We start from the raw sequence: 18,699 nt of genomic DNA on the forward strand, positions 1-18,699 counted from the left end.
CAGGCTCCTCTCTCTGTGGGATTCTTCAGGCAAGAATACTGGAGTGGGTTGCCATTTCCTCCTCCAGGGGATCTTCCTGACTCAGGGATCAAACTCAGATCTCCTGTGTCTCCTACATCACAGGCAGATTCTTTACCCACTGAGCCATCAGGGAAGCCCATACTATGAGGGCAACTGTATAAAGATAAGCCACAATTATAAGTCCAAATGTTGTTTTTAGACAACTGAAAATACAGGAAGCCACAAACTTTTCAATAAATTTTAGAGAGAATTTTTGTATATCTTAGTCTTTAATTCTGGTTAATCCTGATTTAATTCCAAGTTATGTCTTTTAAAATGTGTAACTTTAAATGTCTTTGTATTTGAATTCTTTCACTGGTGTATGCTCTGCTTTATCACGTTAACTAATTCACTTCTGTTTGTTGTGTTGTGGATTTTGTAAGACCACCCCCAGGTCTGGCAGTTCACTAGGACTCACAGCACTTTGTGTATGTAGTTATGTTCATGGCTGTGGTTTATTAACAGTGGAAGAATACACAGTAAAATCAGCAGATGAAAAATTGCATGGGACAAAGTCTGAAGGAAACCAGGAGCAGGCTTCCAAGAGTCCTCTGCCAAGGACGTGCTTAATTCCTGCAGTATCAAAGTGTGAAAACAGGGGTGAAGTGTTGTCTACCAGGAAAGTCCATTAGAAACTCAGTGCCCAATGTTATTATTGGGGGCTGGTCATGTAGGCACCCTTTTCCTAGCATATGCCCAAATTTTACACTTGCTGAGAGGAAGGAGTTCAGCATAAACTCTCCTGCTTGTATAGACAGTTGAGGCACAGTGGGTCACACTTACCAGTTCTGAGAATGGTGGACTCCTCCCACAGTCTGTGTTCCCAGGTACCCCTAAGGGCCTTCTTGCAAACAGGCCTTTGTTAAGGGTGGTGGTCTCAGGCCTGCTGTTTACCCTTTTCTGCACATGTGTGTTTGTATAGATGCAGTATAACTAAATCTGGTTGCCTGGCACTATTAACTCCAAAGCTAACTTAAAGTTTATATATCCCTGTTCTTTAAGTGGTAGAAGTAAGGAATAACAGTAAACCGATGTGTCAGTTTAAAAGAGAGAGTTGAGTCCTTTTGGCTTAAATATAAAATCAGCTGTGTTGTGATAAATTGAAATAATTTGAAATTGTGTTTTGAAAGGGATTGGGGAGGATTCTGTTTTAGATGTGGATAAAAAACGGAAGCCATATATCTGTTCTGCCACAGTTCATATAGTTGTAAGGTTACAGTTCTGGGTAGTCTTTCCTCCACAGGGGATACTGAAAAGTGTGATGGAAACAAAGAGAAGGTTTTATATGCTGGCTCTGTGGAGAGTGATAAGTTCCTTTTCTTCTGAAAATTGCTTTTTCTTAATGTGATAATGAAATTCACCTAAAATATTGGATAATACTTAAATAATCACATTTCTTACCAGTTGACCTCATGAGAGAGATTATAGCTTAACAGCCATACAAAGAAATATGACTTATGAAATGCTGATTTTCATGGGTGCTGATAAAGGTTGGTGTGAAAAGTCATGTTGGTTTCTTGATGTGAGAAATTAAGCTCAAGGAATCCTTGTTTGCCAAGTGGAAATAAAAAATTTTAAAACACTTAAAAGTTATTTTCTGGAAAGAATTCTTAAGAAAATAAATTTAAAAATTCTAATCTTCCTCTTTCTTGTTCATGAAATTGTGAGTAAAATGACCTAACCATTTTCTACTCATGTATCAGCCTGTTTGCTTATAATGTTCTCTCTTCACCTGTGGGTATTATTTAGTATTTCATGTGATTTACAGTGTTAGCAAATGTTGTGGCTTGCTACATTTGGTTTAATTTCATAGTAAGATTACTGCTGTATTTATAAGTTAAAAGGTTTGTATATGCAGTGAAATAATTCTCAGAATCTGTGAATTCTGATGTTAAAAAAAATCTCATTTTTGAAATTTGACTGATACTCATGAGAGCAAGGACCATGTCCACATACTCAGTGCCTGGAATAGTACTTGGCATGTAGTAGGTGCTCAATAAATACTCTTTGACTAATTGAATAATGAAAAAGTCTTATTAGTATTTTCATATTTTTAATATTAAGATTTTCTAGAAGTTACATTGAAATAATTTATAATTGATCTCCCTTTGTTTTAAAGACTATTGAAAGAAAAAAAAAATAAAGACTATTGAATCTAAACTCTTAGTGTCTCATTAACCAGCAGATCATATTGTCAGATGTCATTTGAGTTAATTTTCAAATGTATTTACAGTAAAACTTCGTTATAACACTTTGTTCCCTTTAATATTTCCAACATCAAATGTAAAATCACGAAAGAAAGATAAGAGAAGTCCACTGTATGTGGAACAAGCTCTATAAGCTAATATGTTTTTAAGGATGTACGGGAACAGACGAGGCAATGAGCCTCCTATGGAGTATGATGGTGATGTCACAGAACAGTCAAACATACGAATTTCATCTGCTGGAAATCAAAGGTATAGTATGTAATATAAATTCTGCCCTTCAGCCATTGCACTATAAAACAGCAACTGCTAAAACTGGTTTGCTGGAAAACTAGAAAGGTATAGTATGTTAAGAGCCTTGCTTATTAGTGAGAGAGGATTTAGGGGAAAGTGGAGGAGGGAAGAATTGTGTTATATGAAACTTTTTGGTACTTTACAGCATTCTCTTGAAGGGCAAGTTTTGATTATAAAGTGTGCCAAGGTGTTTTGAGTCCTATCATTATAAAATCTATAAATTTGAACTAATGAAAGGAAAAATAAACATATAATTTAATGGACCAAAGATCAATTTAAAATATCTTAAGAGTTATGGAGGGGACATAACTTGAAATAAATTGAAAATGTTCTTGTAGTATGAGTTTCCTTTTCAAAACTATCATTTTCAACATTGAGTAGATAACATTTTTGCTTACTTTGTAAAGTAAGTGCTCATACATAATTGTGTTATATTGGGGTAAAAAAGGAAATTATATGCATTTTATATTCATGTACTTTTTCTATAGTTTTTTATCTTTTGGTGGCTTTCTTGTGTTGTACATAGTGGTTCTGAATTTATAGTGCATAATGAAGATAATATTGTGTGTCAGAAAAGTTGTCTATTTTGAGTCTATCTGTATTTGGATTTTCTATTTGAGTCAAATTAAATTTACTTTGAAAGAGTTGTCTTTTTTTTTTCTCCCCCTTGATTCTGTCTTTCAAGGAAGGAGTTTCGTTTAAAGATGATCTTTTCAGAGTGTGGGTGGTATAGATATCATCCTCTTTTTTTTAGGATTTATTTATGTGTACTTAGATGTTCATTTTCCTTACCGGGGTAACTGTTCTTATGAAAAAGGGTTTTATTGGGAATCTGGAGTCAGTGAAGCTGGCTGAAGAAAAAGGTCACATGTTTATGTGAATGCCTTGGAGTACCACTGTATAAAGAGAGAAAATGCCATGATTTTACCTTTATTTTAAAAACATGTAATAACTGTTATGTTAGTAATATCCACAGTATGTTGAAAGGCCAGTAACTCACACCTACATTTCTCTTTAACTTTTTTTTCCTGAAAATTGTTTGAGTCTTGATTATTTTTGTTTTTTTGTTTTTAGTGCTCGAGACAATGAACCATCCAAACCTACTTATCGAGAGACGTGCAGTCCTTTTGCGGGAATGCTCTTTGGTGTGTACATGCCCTCCAGTTAGTTAGATTTTTGTGGAGTGTTTTATAAAAGATCTTTAGTGAGAACTCAGCGTTGTAATTAGTACCACTCTTACTAATAATAGAAAAATTTCTCTAGTGCTTACTCTGTGATAGGCACTATTCTAAACATTTAGTATGTATTACATAGCTCTGTGTATAATTTAAAAGCTAAATAGCTTTTATTTAGTGATGAACTTTCTGTAGATGATAAATGAAGTATTTAGTTCAATAAAATCTTTAAAATCCATATTTCACTTTATTGTAGTGTTGCTGTTTCTTATATTTTTTATATGTAATCGTTTTTTTTCTTGATTCTTTTTCTTTAGCTAGCACAAAAGTGCTGTACATTTTAGTTTAGCTCCCCTGAATGAAACCTTTTTATCTCTTGATGAAATCCTTTGCCATGTTCTTTCCATTTAGTTTCTGAGAAAGTGTTTTGGTCAAATAATGATTATAATCCAGATATTCTGTTTATTTTGTCAGAAATGAAAGTCATTGCTTAAGCATGTTGATTTGTTCTATTAACTTGTTACATTTAATTTCAGAAATGGTGTGAAGAGAGGGTATTTCCTCTGTGTAACTTTTAAGTAGAAAAGTGGTCTGTTCTTTGTGTAAATATGTTAGAAAAATTGCCTGGGATTCTATTTCAGTGAAGTATATGAAGAAATTAGAGTATAACAATGCAATTTATATTCATTCAACCTAAAATCAATCAGTAATTTAAATTTTGGCTTCAGTTCAGTCGCTCAGTCGTGTCTGACTCTGCGACCCCATGGACTGCAACACACCAGGCTTCCCTGTCCGTCACCAACCCCCAGAGCCTGCTCATACTCATATTTATCAAGTCGGTGATGCCATCCAACCATCTCATCCTCTGTCGTCCCCTTCTCCTCCTGCCTTCAATTTTTCCTAGCAATCCTGCCTTCAAAAATTCCCAGCAAATTTTGGGTTAGAGATATATATTTGTGTGATATTCTCACTTTTGTTTCCTTGAAATGGCTATTATGAGAAAAATGGCATAATACCCAGAGTTTTATTGGAATGCCTTTAAATGAGAATTGACCAATTTAACCTATCAATAAGTCAGAGTAATGGCTTCCTTCTTAGGATTCTTTTTTTGTTAAACATGGTAAAAATTGGAGAAATACTTTTCTGTGTTGGAAACCCACTGACAATTTTATCAGTAAATGGATTACTATACCCTAAAATTTTAAAGATAATTAGTATGAATTTATCATTAATTCAATCCCGGAATTATAGATTGATATTTGATAATAGACTCTGTTGCTTGGAATACACTATTAAGCTCATTTAATCCAGTGATTTACCGCATAGTTGGATCTTTTTCCCCCAGCTATATTTGTGTGTCCCCTTAGGGAACTAACTCTCCCCTGAGGCAATACATTCCAACTTGAGGTGACTCTGATAGTTGCAGTATTCTCATTTCTCTTGAGCTCGAATTTGTCTTCCTGTAATTTTTCCCCAAGGATCTTGTTTGGAGCCTTTTGCTTTCTTTAAAGAATTAGGACAGTTGACTGCTGACAGCAAAAATAATATATTGTGGGGTTTATAATGGAATCATGGATCATTCAAAAGTATGTTTTTAAATTTCCATTATTTGGGGATTTTCCTGCTGTCTTTTTGTCATTGACTGCTTGTTTAATTCCCTTGTGGGGAAAATAATTTTTAAATTTCAATTATTTCAAAATTGAATTTTTAAAGTAAAATTTTAAACAGTGGCTCAGAATTTGGTCTGTCTTGGTGAATGTTAAATGTGTACTTGAAAGAATCTGCATTGTGTGGTTGTGGAGTGTAATAGTTTATAAATGTCAAGCCATTTGGCTGATAGTGATGTTCATGTCTTATACATCTTTAATGACTTGTTTAGAGAGAAGTGTTCAATTCCTGACTACCTTGTTCTTAGTGTAGGGCCTGGAGGGATTTTCGCAGCGTTTTCTGCACCTTCTGCAGTTTCCTGCATGCCCCCGACAGTCTCTCTCTCGCCAGTTTTCCTTGCTCAGCAGTGGTTTGCTGTCTTGTTCCTCGATGCAAGGCTGGCCCTGTGCATTTGGTTCTCAGCAATGAGTCTTTATTAGTGTTCTGCTTCTCCCCAGAGTGGTAGCCGAACTCTCCTTTGTGTTTGTGGAGGGTCTTCTATGGAAGCATTTCCTGCTCCTCCCCTAGCAGTAGCAGACTTTTGCTTTGTATGAGGGCAGAACTCTGGGTCCAGGGTTTTCTGTCCTTCAACCAATAGATTTCTGTATATGAGAGAAGAGTCTGGAAGGTGGGCGGTGGGCAATGGTTGGTTGGTTGGTTTTGTCTTGGAATGCTGTCTTCCAGGTGTCTTGGGTTGCCCCATCTCCAGCCTCTCATGAGTGTCAGATGAAGGCAGCAAGTGAGTGCAGATTCCCCTTGTGTCTGGGGCTTTCAGAGAAGCTACACTGCTACTCCAACCCCACACAAACCTTTAAGAATTCATTACCATTTCAGTTTTCTTTTTACCTACTTTTAAAGTGAAAGTGTTACTCACTCTGTCATTTCTGACTCTTTGCTACCTTGTGGACTGTAGCCTGCCAGGCTTCTCTGTCCATGGAATTCTCCAGGCAGGAATACTGGTGTGGGTTGCCATTACTTTCTCCAGGGGAGTTTCCTGACCCAGGGAACAAACCCAAGTGTCCTGCATTGTAGGCAGATTCCTTACTGTTAAGGCCGCTGCCTGTTTCTCCATACTCTGGTAAAGGTAAAACACTTGTCTTGTCCCATCCTTCTATGAGTTGGTTTTTATACCGTTTGAAATTCAGTTTACCTGGTTGCTTATAACCTTAGCTCTCTGACGGGCTTTTTAAAAGTTACGATTTTGTAGATGAGCTTTTTCCTATTGTAGTGTATGAACAATGTTCTCTTGTGGCTTTCTACTTTCTAAGCAGGAGTCCCTATTTGGTTCTTTATAATACTTTCAGTTTATCCTTATTACTATTTTCACTTAAATATTGGGCATAGTTTTGGTAGCTGTTTTAACATCTTTATTCATTGTTCCATCATCTCTGTTTCTGTGATTTTTTTTCAACTGATAAACTTTTTTAATGGTTATGGGTCACTGTGTTGCTTTTCTGTTGTTGCATTACAGATTAGCAATATTTAGTGGCTCAAAATGTCACACATCTGAGTTGTACGACATTAATTTGGGTCCTCTGCTTAGGATCTCATAAGGTGTCAGCCAGGCTGTTTTTCATCTGGGGCCTTATAGGGAAAGAAGCACATTCAGATTTTTGGCTCAATTCATTTTTTTTGTGGCTGCATTACTAAGGGCCCTGGCTTCTTACTGTGCATCTGCTAGACACTGTCCTCAGTTCCTGGAGGCCGTCTGCTATTTCTTGCCACATGGACTTTTCCACCAAGACTGCTCATTGTATCATGCCACCAAGGAGAATCTCTGAACTCAATGAGAACTTTTATCTGCTTCTGTCAGACCCACCCAAGATCATCTCCCTTTTAATTAGTTCAAAATTGATTTGGTGGCTTAATTAAATACATCTGCAGATTCCTTTTACCTTTGCCACATTCATTGGCTGGAAGCAAGTCATTGGTCCTGCCACACTCAGGGGAAGGTTTGTACAGGAAGTTCGCACCGGAAGGCAGAGAAAGAATATAGATATGTCTGAGAACTTTGTCTGCCACATTCATGTTTTTCTGTTACCTAAGGACCAGTCTCTCTGAGGCCTTATTTTAACCTCAGCTGGAACATCTAGAGCAAACTTCCCTCAAGAAAGATTGCTCAGCCTTCCTGCTTGCTCCTCTTCCCTGAATACTCTTAAAGGATCACCAAGAACTCCAGTCTAGCTGGCTGGAGCTTAAATTTCTCTCCACTTCATTGGAGGAGGTCTGTGAATTCAATTTATGGGTTCTCCGTAATTTTTTGCCCAGCCTAATGGAATTTCACTCTGCATACACTGACTAGTTCACAGTAAAATTCAGAGGAACCCCTTTACAGATTTCCAGAGCCTTTTTACGCTTCTTTTTGAATCTTTGGCCCAAACTTCTAGCCACTTTAGCTTTCCTAATTTTGACCTTTATTTGCTCAATTTAACTGTTTCCCATGTTAAATTTTTTTTTTTTTTAAATGGAAGGAGGCTGAGTTTTGTGCTTGTTAATTCCATCATGATCAGAAGCAGAATGGACATATCAACTTTGATTGTAAACTATTATTATTAACCTTACTATGATTTATATTACCTTATGGGAGCTTCACTGTTGCTGACATCTGTGCTTAATGGACAAAAGGAAACTAATAAGGTAGTAGAGAAATTTCTGGTTCAGTTGCATTTTTGATATCCTGTGATTTGTATAGTTTTCCAGATTTTGCATGACTGGATTTTCATGTAAGTGATACCAGAGTAAAAGGTTCACATATTTTTTTTCTGTAGAATTGAAATAACCATTGAAATTTTTTGAGCAGGGTGTCATCATGATTAATATTGCATTTTAGGACAGTTAACATACATAAGTGTGCTAGATGTATTAGAATAGGGAGGGAAGAAGTTGTGGAGACAAGTTAAAAGGTTATTGCTACAATTCAGGTGAAATGTAGAGTTCCTATCCAAGGTTGATGGCCATTACAGTAGAGAAGAGGGGCCTCACATAAAATAAATAAGAAAGGATGAGATAGCAAGGTTATAGTGACGTTTTGAGGCTCAATGATTAGGTCGCTAACAGAAAACAAAGGGACAGTTGCTTTTGTGATGTCCGTTTGAACACACTTGTTAAATTTAAGGGGCTTGTGGGAAATATTAATGGAGATAGTATCCTGATTTTTGGAAAGTGGGAATAGAAATTATCTTTTATTTAAGAAGGTTTTTGACTGATGTAGAATTTTGGGAAGGATTAATGTGCCTTGTGTTTGACACATAGTAGTTATTGATAAATTATAAAACTAAAATTGAATAGGTAAGGATACATGTGATTTTACCATCTACATTTGCTGCATATGTAATAATTATACTCTGATATAATTACAATGGAAATTAAAATATTGACTTTGCAGTTACGTGTGTTACTGCAGAGTTAAGACTGCATTTTTTTTTTTTTTTTTTTACCATTTTCTAGGGGGTGAAGATCGAGAACTTATTCAGAGAAGGAAAGAGAAATATAGACAAGAACTACTGGAACAAATGGCTGAACAACAGAGGAACAAGAGACGGTAATGAAAGGTTTGCATTTAACAAAGATGTTTTGAATTTAAATATGTTTAAAATGACATGGTAGTAACTGTTACATGGTAAAATAAGGGAATATTTTTCCTAATACAGTTCTGTGTTTATAAATCATTCTATTTCAGTCTCCACATTGTAAATCAGCCAGGATAATAAAACAGATACTTTGAGGGTGATCATTTTCTTCATCACAGGTAACAAAAGGGACTGTGTGTTCATTCTATAATAAGGCTTGTACATACTCTCATTAATTCTTCAATTTTAGGGGTGCATTTAATGTTATCTACATGCCCACTGTGTTATCCCATATATAGTAGCAAGTAAAAAGTGTTTTGTCTTTTAACAATGAAATGGTAAGCACACATATATGTACATACCATATAAAAATAATCATGAGAGATCCACAGATATTTATATTGTATACAACTTTCAGAGCTTGTAATCATTCATGTAGAAAGATCTCTGAAATAATAATTTCAGTTTAAAATTAGGGATAGATATTTTGGTTGTAGAGAATTCGAGACCTGTCACCTTTTAGTTTTGCCTTTTTCTTAGAGGAAGCCAGTATCTCTTGTCTGGTATTAGACATATTTAAGATCATTTTTCTTGAATACTCTTACTGGAGAGTATCATGTTAATTTTTAATTTTTAATCCTCTCTTTTGTGAACTGAAGATATACATGTACCTAAAAGAAGTTTTTATTTGTTTTACTAAGACTTTGCTTTACTTCTTTATTCGTATAAATTGCTTAGACTTTGAAGTATCCCAGGCACTGGTTTAGAGATATTTATTCCAAGTCAGTTTGCATGTGAATGCTTGTTTACTTACCACCAAATCAGAAAATTTAGTTTTCAGAATTATTTAAGGTTTTATTGTTAATTAAAGAAATTATTTACTATTTATTTTTGGAGATGTCATTGCATGGACTTTGTAAGTTTGTTTCACTAATGATTATGATTTTGATACTGTTTATTACAACCTTGAAATATATAAAACTTTAATTTTGTTTAGAGAAAAAGATTTGGATCTCAGGGTTGCAGCTTCTGGAGCTCAAGACCCTGAGAAATCGGTAAGAGTTCTTGCCATCTTTTAATGTTTAATCTTTCATTCAAATAAGGCTCAGATGTAGTGGCAGGTAGAGACAGAGAGCGGGGAAAATGTAAGAGTAGACAAGTTTAACAGTAATAAACTAAATTCAGTAGTTCTAACTCTTGTTTACTTCTCTAAGATAATGTTTCCCTTTTCATATATGTATTTTTAAAGTTTCTTATAAATTAGTCCTTTCACTTTATTTTCGTGCAGTATTTTAGTTTAATATACAATGAATGTTAATCTTCATTGTATTTTGATAATGTTTGTTGTATTAGAGAGTGCCGGGGTCCAGCCCCCGCAGGATCCAGGGGAACCTGAAGGAGAAACGGCTTTGGCAGATGATTTAGAGAGAGATAAGGAAAGAATGTTGTAGATAAGAAAATAGAGGAGAGAAAAAGGCTGATATTCCTTGGTTTACACAGAAAGCTAATAAAGTCTTAGAAGCTCAGGCAGGAAAGTGAACGCAGAGAGCCTCTGTGTTCCACGGGATCAGCCTGAAAAAGAGAGGGAGGGAGAGAGAAAGAGAGAGAGAGAAAAAAAGAAAAACACGGGGTGACCAAGCTTCTTCGGTGAGCGAGGCCCATTATTTTATTTTTAAAAGGGACTTTTATACCTTAACTTGTACATAGAGGGAAATGAAAGATGCAAAGTCATACACAGTCAGCCCAAACATTACATCTGTTTTGTCTTTATCAAAACCAGGATTTTTTCTGCATACCTTTCCCATAAACAATATTGTGTACATTATCTTCTGGCCTTGGAGGCCTGTGAACATTTTATGACCCTCTTTTGATAAAGGCTGCTCAACTAGAAAACTTATTTTCCCTTGAAATGTTTTTTCTTTATATTTCTAATCTATGTCAGCCTCAGAAAATGTTGAACAGAGTTACATTTCTCAGGGAGCAAAGGTGCAGTGAGTTACAACAAAGAAAGACCCACTTAGCTCAAAAGTCTGATGTGGTTAATTTCAAGGCCACACTTGTTTTTCTTGCATTCCAACTATGTTAACTAATGCACTCCCAGGTGCACAGTGGGTAAGAGATATGGGAACTTAGCAACAAGCATTGGCCCAATAATGGAATCCTACACCAGCACTACTATAATGGCTTTTAACTCTTTGAAAGGCTCTATGTTTTAGGCTTCTCATGCCTCTCACAGTTGGGAGGCTGTAAATAATCACATGCGTAGCTGTAAGAGTCTGAATAAACCTGCCAAGCAAGCTAGAATGCTAACAGAGGGGGTTTGAATTGAAATATTCCTCTCATGTCCAGGAGACTTATTAGCTAGAGCCCTAAGTTGATTTTTGCAGAGAAAGGTAGTCGGGGATAGCCCCCTGTTAATGTCAGAGGAGTTGGTGAAAGGACACAAAACAGTAAGACAGACAGATTCTGGTTTTGGGGGAGATGCTCGAGAAGGGGTCCCCTCGAGGCCTGATCTCGCCTTTGCCCATCAGGCCTCTTCCTCATGACCTTTGCCATGGGCGGGATTCACCACGCTGGCTCCCGGCAAGAGGGGTATCCAGAGAAACTGAAATCTTTAATTTCTAGTCTTGAAGCATTTTAGTAATTTTTACTTAATGTCAGTCCAGAGGTAATAACCTTACATTACTTTAATTTTTTAATTTTCATAATTGGAATGAATTATACACATCATTGCAGTTGAGTAAGGAGAAGGTAATAATTTATTACTGTTCTCAAAAGCTACTTTTTTTTTTTTAGTTGGATGTGTAGAATTTATTTGCTAGGGCAAATTTTTGTTTCATCTCTAAGAAACTTTAATTTCTTTAAAAATTACATTAAAAAGTTTATTCTTAAAAAGAATACAGCAACTGAAAATAATTCTGTTGTGGGCAACTTTTGTCTTACTTTTTCTTATGCTAAAACCTGTGGACTCTTCATTTTAAAAACTTTGATACTGCACCAGTATCACTCTTGAGTGTGCTTTTTGACTTCTCATAGAGTAAAACTTTAAGATTAATCTGAGAAATCATTCTTGAGAAATTAAGAGTGCTAGGAAAAAAGAATAAATTCCAAAACTGAATATATTTTCCTCTGTCAGTAAATACCTTCCAAGTAGTTTTGACAGTCAAGAATTTCCTTTTAGAATCTTGAACTTTTTAATGTAATGTGATGGCATGTTAAACCTCACATTTATAGTTACCTTTGTGTTTGATGGATCTTCTTATTTATATTTAAACAACTTTTAGAGTGTCAAGTTTATTTTATGAGAATAAATAAAAGTGTTACATGTAATAGTTATTTAGACCATCACTTTTGGGTTTATTTTTGATGTGCAAATCTTAGAAAAGGGCACTTAAATGATGTTTTGGAGCAGAGGTTAGCAAACTATAACCTGTGGCCAAATCCATTTGCTGTCTGTTTTTGTCAAGTTTTATTGCATCACACCTTCCTTGCTAATTTTCTTATATACTGTTCTGGTCTACTTTAGAAGTTACGAAGAGATCTCATGGCTTGCAAAGTCTGATATATTTACTAACTGGCTCTTCACAGAAAAGGTTTGCTCACTCTGCTCTAGAGAAACTAATGTTAGAATACTTTGATGACAATTGAGAGTAGTAAAGCAGCATAGTGTTGTAGTATAATAGTTTTATATTTAGAATTAATATCTGGCTCTAGTCTTTGCTTATTTATTAATGGTGAAACTTTAGGTGATTTATGTACTTTCATAGAGACTCAGTTACTCATTTTATAAAATAAGAATTGTATCTTAAAAATCTCTTAATAGCTGTAAAATTCTGTTGTGTGTGCTCAGTCATGTCTTACTCTTTGTGACCCTATGGACTGTAGCCCTCCAGGCTCCTCTGTCCATGGGATTCTCCAGGCAAGAATACTGGAGTGGGTTGCCATTTCCTCCAGGGGATCTTCTAAACCCTAGGATCAAACCCAGGTTTCCTGCATTGGCAGGCAGATTCTTTACCACTGAGCCACCTGGGAAATCCCCAAATTTTTCTGTCTCTGCTCTCTGTCTGACTTAAGTGCCTGCTGGCAGTCTGGGATAGAGGGTCTTTTGAGATCTCTTCCACCTTTAAATTTTATGATTACATGTGACACACAGATTTTCCTCTTTATTTTAGCCTGATAGACTGAAGCAGTTTAGTGTGGCACCAAGACACTTTGAAGAGACGATACCACCTGAGAGACCCAGAGTAGCTTTCCAGACACCTCTCCCTCCTCTGTCCGCCCCATCTGTCCCACCCATCCCATCAGTTTACTCCATCCCATCTCAGAATGAAGATGTGCACAGTGGACTCAGCAGCACTCTTGGTGACATGGTGCCTCCCAGGTGCTTGTTTAAAATGTTTTGTGTTTGGGAATTAGGTAAGGTATTATTATATTTTATATTTAGAAGTAGTTGCTGAAGCAGATGATGATATCCTTCAGAGATTTTCGTACAATTAATGGATTTTGTCAAATAATTTCTGTTGAAATGTGTTTTTATTGTTGATCTTTGCTCTGTTAAAAAACAAGGGAAATTCTTATAACATTCTTTTATTGTTTAAAGATGCTTCAGTATTTTTAAAATGTATAACTAAATACATTTAGTATTTAGTTTTAGGTCACATTTTGAAATGTCTGTTTTTAATATCTTTTAACATATAAACCTGGACATTTTCAATTTTGTAATTTCCACTTGGCAAACATTGAATACTTCCTTCAGTTAATGTAGAAAAAGTTTCTAATGTGATTGTTTTATATATATTACTTTAGTTTGTTTTCTTCAACTCTTTCTCTGTGATTACTTACAGGCTATGCAACTCAAGTATCTGAAATAAAGTGTTGAGATTATAAAACCTGTAATTTAGGTATTAGGGTAAAGATTTGATGTCACAGGTAAAAGGCATCATACTATATTGGACTAAACATAAAGAAAATCTTGTTAATATTGGTATTTTCTGGTCTATACTTTCTTCTTTCAGGATTTTTGCTTATTTTTTGTTCACTACTAATGTATTAATTGACGGATTGCATTTAATCAGATGTTTTTCCTTTTTAACATCAATACTTTCTGGGCTATACATTCCTTCAGTAAGACTTGGTATCATCTTTTATTTACTGCTAATAAATTGTCTGACCATGTTTACTGTATTTATCAGATGTTTAGTTTGTTTCATCTGATGGCTTCCCAACTCAAAAGGCTAGATGGGATTAAAATTATAGAGCATGGTATGATGATATCAGTGTTGATTTAGGGATTAAAATGGTTGCTTCACTGGCTGGAGTTTGGGCAAACTATGCTTTTATTGAACTTCAGTTTTCTCACTTGTAAAAGTAGAATAGTAACATACATATGTGTGTGTGAGTGTGTATATGTGTTTTTAAATCCACAGTTAGAGGATTGTTATGAGGAGTAAATCTTGTATAAATCTCTAAAAATTTAAGCTTTAATGATACTGAAAGTTTTCTTTTATAGTAATTTTTCAGCTGTTGTGTTGATGTATCTACAGAGTGAGGATAGTAAGATTAGACACATAAATCTTAGTAAATGTGAAGAATATTCATGACTGAAGAGAACTTTAATGCCTTCTCAGTGCTTCAGAATTATTTGAAGTATACAAAGGAGAACCTAAGATACACACTCAAATGTGAAGACATTCTAGGATGCCTCCTTTCTCTTTCTGTTCATCTAAATGAATCTGCTTTTTACCTTTTAACAAATGGAAAATATTGCCTTGGTGGAAATACAGAGATACTTCTTAATCATTAATGAAGTGCTGATGTAGACATTTTCAGAAGTTTTAACTTTATTTTTATTTTTTTTAATTTTTATTATTATTTTTTTTAATTTTAAAATCTTTAATTCTTACATGTGTTCTCAAACATGAACCCCCCTCCCACCTCCCTTAAGTTTTAACTTTATGAAGTGCTGAAAATTAAGTCAAAAATTTACTGTTGATATTTAAGTAGTTTCTTTTTCACATTATAGTTTAATTCCTTTGAAAGAACAATGTGTTTTTAGAGTTAAAAAAAAATACACCTTTCTCTCAGTCACATGGAACCACTTGTAACACCGTTCTGTACCTCTGCCTTTTCTTCTTGTATCCTCCTCCTCTGTGATTCACTCTGGCAGCGTGGTTGAAGCATTGCCTTTCTTGGAAAGCATCCTTATACTTCCTCCCCTTCTCTATGTGATCTAAATGTTCCTACTCCATATAATCTAAATGTTTCTGTTCTTTTGACACCCCATGTCTCCTTGTATTGCTTCATCTGCTCTGTGCTGTGCTAAATTGCTTCAGTCGTGTCCAAATCTTTGCAACCCCATGGACTGTAGTCCACCAGACTTCTCTGTCCATGAGATTCTCCAGGCAGGAATACTGGAGTCGGTTCCCAGGCCTTCCTCCAGGGGACCTTCCCAACCCAGGGATTGGACTTGTGTCTCATTATGTCTTCTGCATTGGCAGGCAGGTTTTTTTTGTTTTTACTATTAGTGCCACCTGGAAAACCGCTTTATTTGCTATACTCTGCTATAATGGCTGTTTTATTTCTGTATTATTTCTGAGGGACAGAGATCATATTTGTTCAGTACTGGCAGATGGTGACAAATAAGATACTCATTGACTAACTGTGGTCCCTTAAATTCTGACATTTTATATTTTTTGCTTTTTGAATTATAATTTTTGATAAGAAATTGAGGCAAGATAATGACTTTTCCTAAAGTAACAGTTAGATTTTCAGTAAGATTTTTGTAAAGGAATACTATCTTGATTTTTTTTTTTAAGTTGCAATGAAATATGAGAAGAATCTCCCAATTTTCTGTTGGTACAGAGTTGCACCTCTGCCTCCACCTCCCATGCTGCCCCCTTTGGCTGCGAACTACCGAACTCCTTACGATGATGTGTACTATTTCTATGGGGCCAGGAATACTTTGGATCCTGGTCTTGCTTATTGTAAGTTATCTGTGGGGTAAACATTACTGTACAGCAGTTCAGTCAGGAAAATTGGTTTCTGTGCAAGCAAAAATATATCAATGAGAAAAGCACAACTTTACTTAATTCCAATATTATATATTTATTGATTTAGTAAATGCTCTACTTTAAAACTCAGTTATAATTTGTAGTTATTTCCTTTTTATCTAGATTTAAGAAATAACTTTCATGTTTTCTCGCATTATTCTTTGCTAACTCTTAACTCAGAAGGAAATATGTTTTTTTTCCTTAGGTAGCATTTTTGGTATGTGACTTTTTCTTTAGGGATAAAGTGTTATTAAGTGAGTACTCTTGACACAAATGTGTGTGTTTTCTTTTTAGATGGTTCAGGGATGATGGGAGTACAGCCTGCTCCTGCTGCTTATGTTACAGCTCCTGTCTCCCACCAGCCAGCACAGCCTATCGTCACCCACCAGCCAGCACAGCCTATTGTGTAAGTAGTTAAAATAATACTTTGTTTCAAGATTAATTTGTCTTCCATTGAACCTGTATTATTCAGTGCACTCTTTTTTGTTCAGAACAGATATAACTTATTTTAATTTACAGTTATTATATAACCAGTGCACAATGCTGGAAAAGATTGAGGGCAGGGGACCACACAGGATGAAATGGTGGAATGGCATCACCCACTCAATGGAGATGAATTTGAAGAAACTGTGAGAGGTAGTGAAGGACAGGGAAGCCTGGCATGCTGTAGTTCATGGGGTTGCAAAGAGTCTGACACAACTTAGTGATTGAATAACAACAACGTTATGTGTAGTGCTTTTAGGTCAGTGTTTCATATTTCATAGAAAGCACATTAAAAAAATTAAGAATAACCTCTCTTTCTGTTATTAGAAAAGTCATTTGTGTGTCTTATTGGTAAAAAAAGAGTACAAACAGATGTATAAAAAATTGAAATCACCTAAAATCTCATTCATCAAGAGGAAGATATATCTAAATATGTATTCAAGAACCCATTTTATGTACAAATACAACCACAAAAATATATACAGAACACACTATAGCATCTTTTTAAAAAAATGATGTTTTTATTTAGAGATAAACATAGATTCCTATGGTGAAATTATAAGAAGCAGTATAGAGACATCCTGTGTACCTTTTAGTTTCTTTCAGCATTTTCAATATTCAGTTGCTAATATTTTGCAAAACTGTGTTCAGTATCACTCGGATATATAACACTGAATACAGTGAAGATACACTCCCATCATTGCAGGGATTCCTGACGATGCCCTCTTATAGCCAGACATAGTTCTGGCCTACCCCAATTCTCTCCTTAGCCACTGGCAATAACTGATCTATTTTCTATTTCTGTAATACTTCAAGCATGTTTTATAAGTGGATTTTTAAAATATGTAACCTTTAGGGGTTGACTTTTTAGAGTTAGCTTAACTGTCTGGAGATTCATCCAGGTTTTTGCATGTGTAAATAGTTCATTTGTTTTAATTGTTAGTAGCATTCAGTGGTGGGGAATGTACCACAGTTTAACCATTCACTTATTAAAGATCATCTAAGTTATTATGAATTGATGCTTTTGAACTGTGGTGTTGGAGAAGACTCTTGAGAGTCCCTTGCACTGCAAGGAGATCCAACCAGTCCATTCTAAAGGAGATCAGTCCTGGGTGTTCTTTGGAAGGACTGATGCTAAGGCTGAAACTCCAATACTTTGGCCACCTCATGTGAAGAGTTGACTCATTGGAAAAGACTCTGATGCTAGGAGGGATTGGGGGCAGAAGAAGGGGATGACAGAGGATAAGATAGCTGGATGGCATCACCGACTCAATGGACGTGAGTCTGAGTGAACTCCAGGAGCTGGTGATGGACAGGGAGGCCTGGAGTACTGCAATTCATGAGGTCGCAAAGAGTAGGACTCGACTGAGCAACTGAACTGAAGTTACGCATAGAGCTGCTGTAGACATTCTTGTACAGGTTTTTTTTTTTGTAAACACAGTATTTCTTTAGGATATTGCCTAGGAGTGTTTGTTATTGTTGGGTTGTATGGTAGTTACAGCCTGCTTTTGTAAGAAACTGCCAGACAGTTTTCAGAGAGACTGTACTATTTTCCTTTGTATCAGCAATGTATTAAAAACCTGTTTTTTTTTAACAAAAACAAACAAAAACCTGTTTCTTCATATCTTCCCCAATATTTGGCATGTGACTTGTGTTTAGGCCATTCTGATAGGTGTATATATAGTGATTGGGGTTTTAATGTAGTTTCCTAATAATGATAATGTTGAACGTCTTTTCATGTGTTTATTTACCATCTGTAAATCTTTGGTGAAACATCTGTTGATACGGCTCAGATGGTAAAGAATCTGCCTGCAACATAGGAGACCCAGGTTCAATCCCTGGGTTGGGAAGATCCCCTGGAGAAGGGAATGACAACGCACTCTAGTATTCTTGCCTGGAGAATCCCATGGACAGAGGAGCCTGGTGAGCTACAGTCCATGGCGTTGCAAAGAGTTCAACATAACTGAGCAACTCAGACTTCCACTTTCCACTCTTTTACTTTCTGTTGATGTCTTTTGCACATTTTCCAATTGGAGCATTTTTTTTTTTTTAATACTGAGTTTTTAAGAGTTCTTCATATATCCTAAATATTAGTTCTTTGTCAGATACGCGGTTTGCAAATATTTTCTCTCCGTCTAAAGTTTGTCTTTTCATCCTTTTAGTAGGGTACTTGTAAATTTTAAATAAGTCCAATATATCAGCTTTTTTCTGTGGATCA

General features: G+C 35.6%; 1 protein-coding gene across 1 annotated transcript in view; it reads left to right on the top strand.

The window, feature by feature from the left end:
• The window catches only part of CSPP1 (centrosome and spindle pole associated protein 1), a 106,116-nt gene that overhangs the window by 34,071 nt on the left and 53,346 nt on the right, over window positions 1-18,699 (top strand). The window contains exons 9-15 of the mRNA XM_068983446.1: window positions 2,418-2,516; window positions 3,633-3,703; window positions 8,828-8,921; window positions 9,947-10,004; window positions 13,122-13,330; window positions 15,811-15,932; window positions 16,293-16,404. Of these exons, the coding sequence (XP_068839547.1) occupies window positions 2,418-2,516; window positions 3,633-3,703; window positions 8,828-8,921; window positions 9,947-10,004; window positions 13,122-13,330; window positions 15,811-15,932; window positions 16,293-16,404 (765 nt within the window). The remainder of the gene's footprint in view (window positions 1-2,417; window positions 2,517-3,632; window positions 3,704-8,827; window positions 8,922-9,946; window positions 10,005-13,121; window positions 13,331-15,810; window positions 15,933-16,292; window positions 16,405-18,699) is intronic.

Source organism: Capricornis sumatraensis, chromosome 11, assembly GCF_032405125.1.
Source record: "Capricornis sumatraensis isolate serow.1 chromosome 11, serow.2, whole genome shotgun sequence".
Lineage (NCBI taxonomy): Eukaryota > Metazoa > Chordata > Mammalia > Artiodactyla > Bovidae > Capricornis > Capricornis sumatraensis.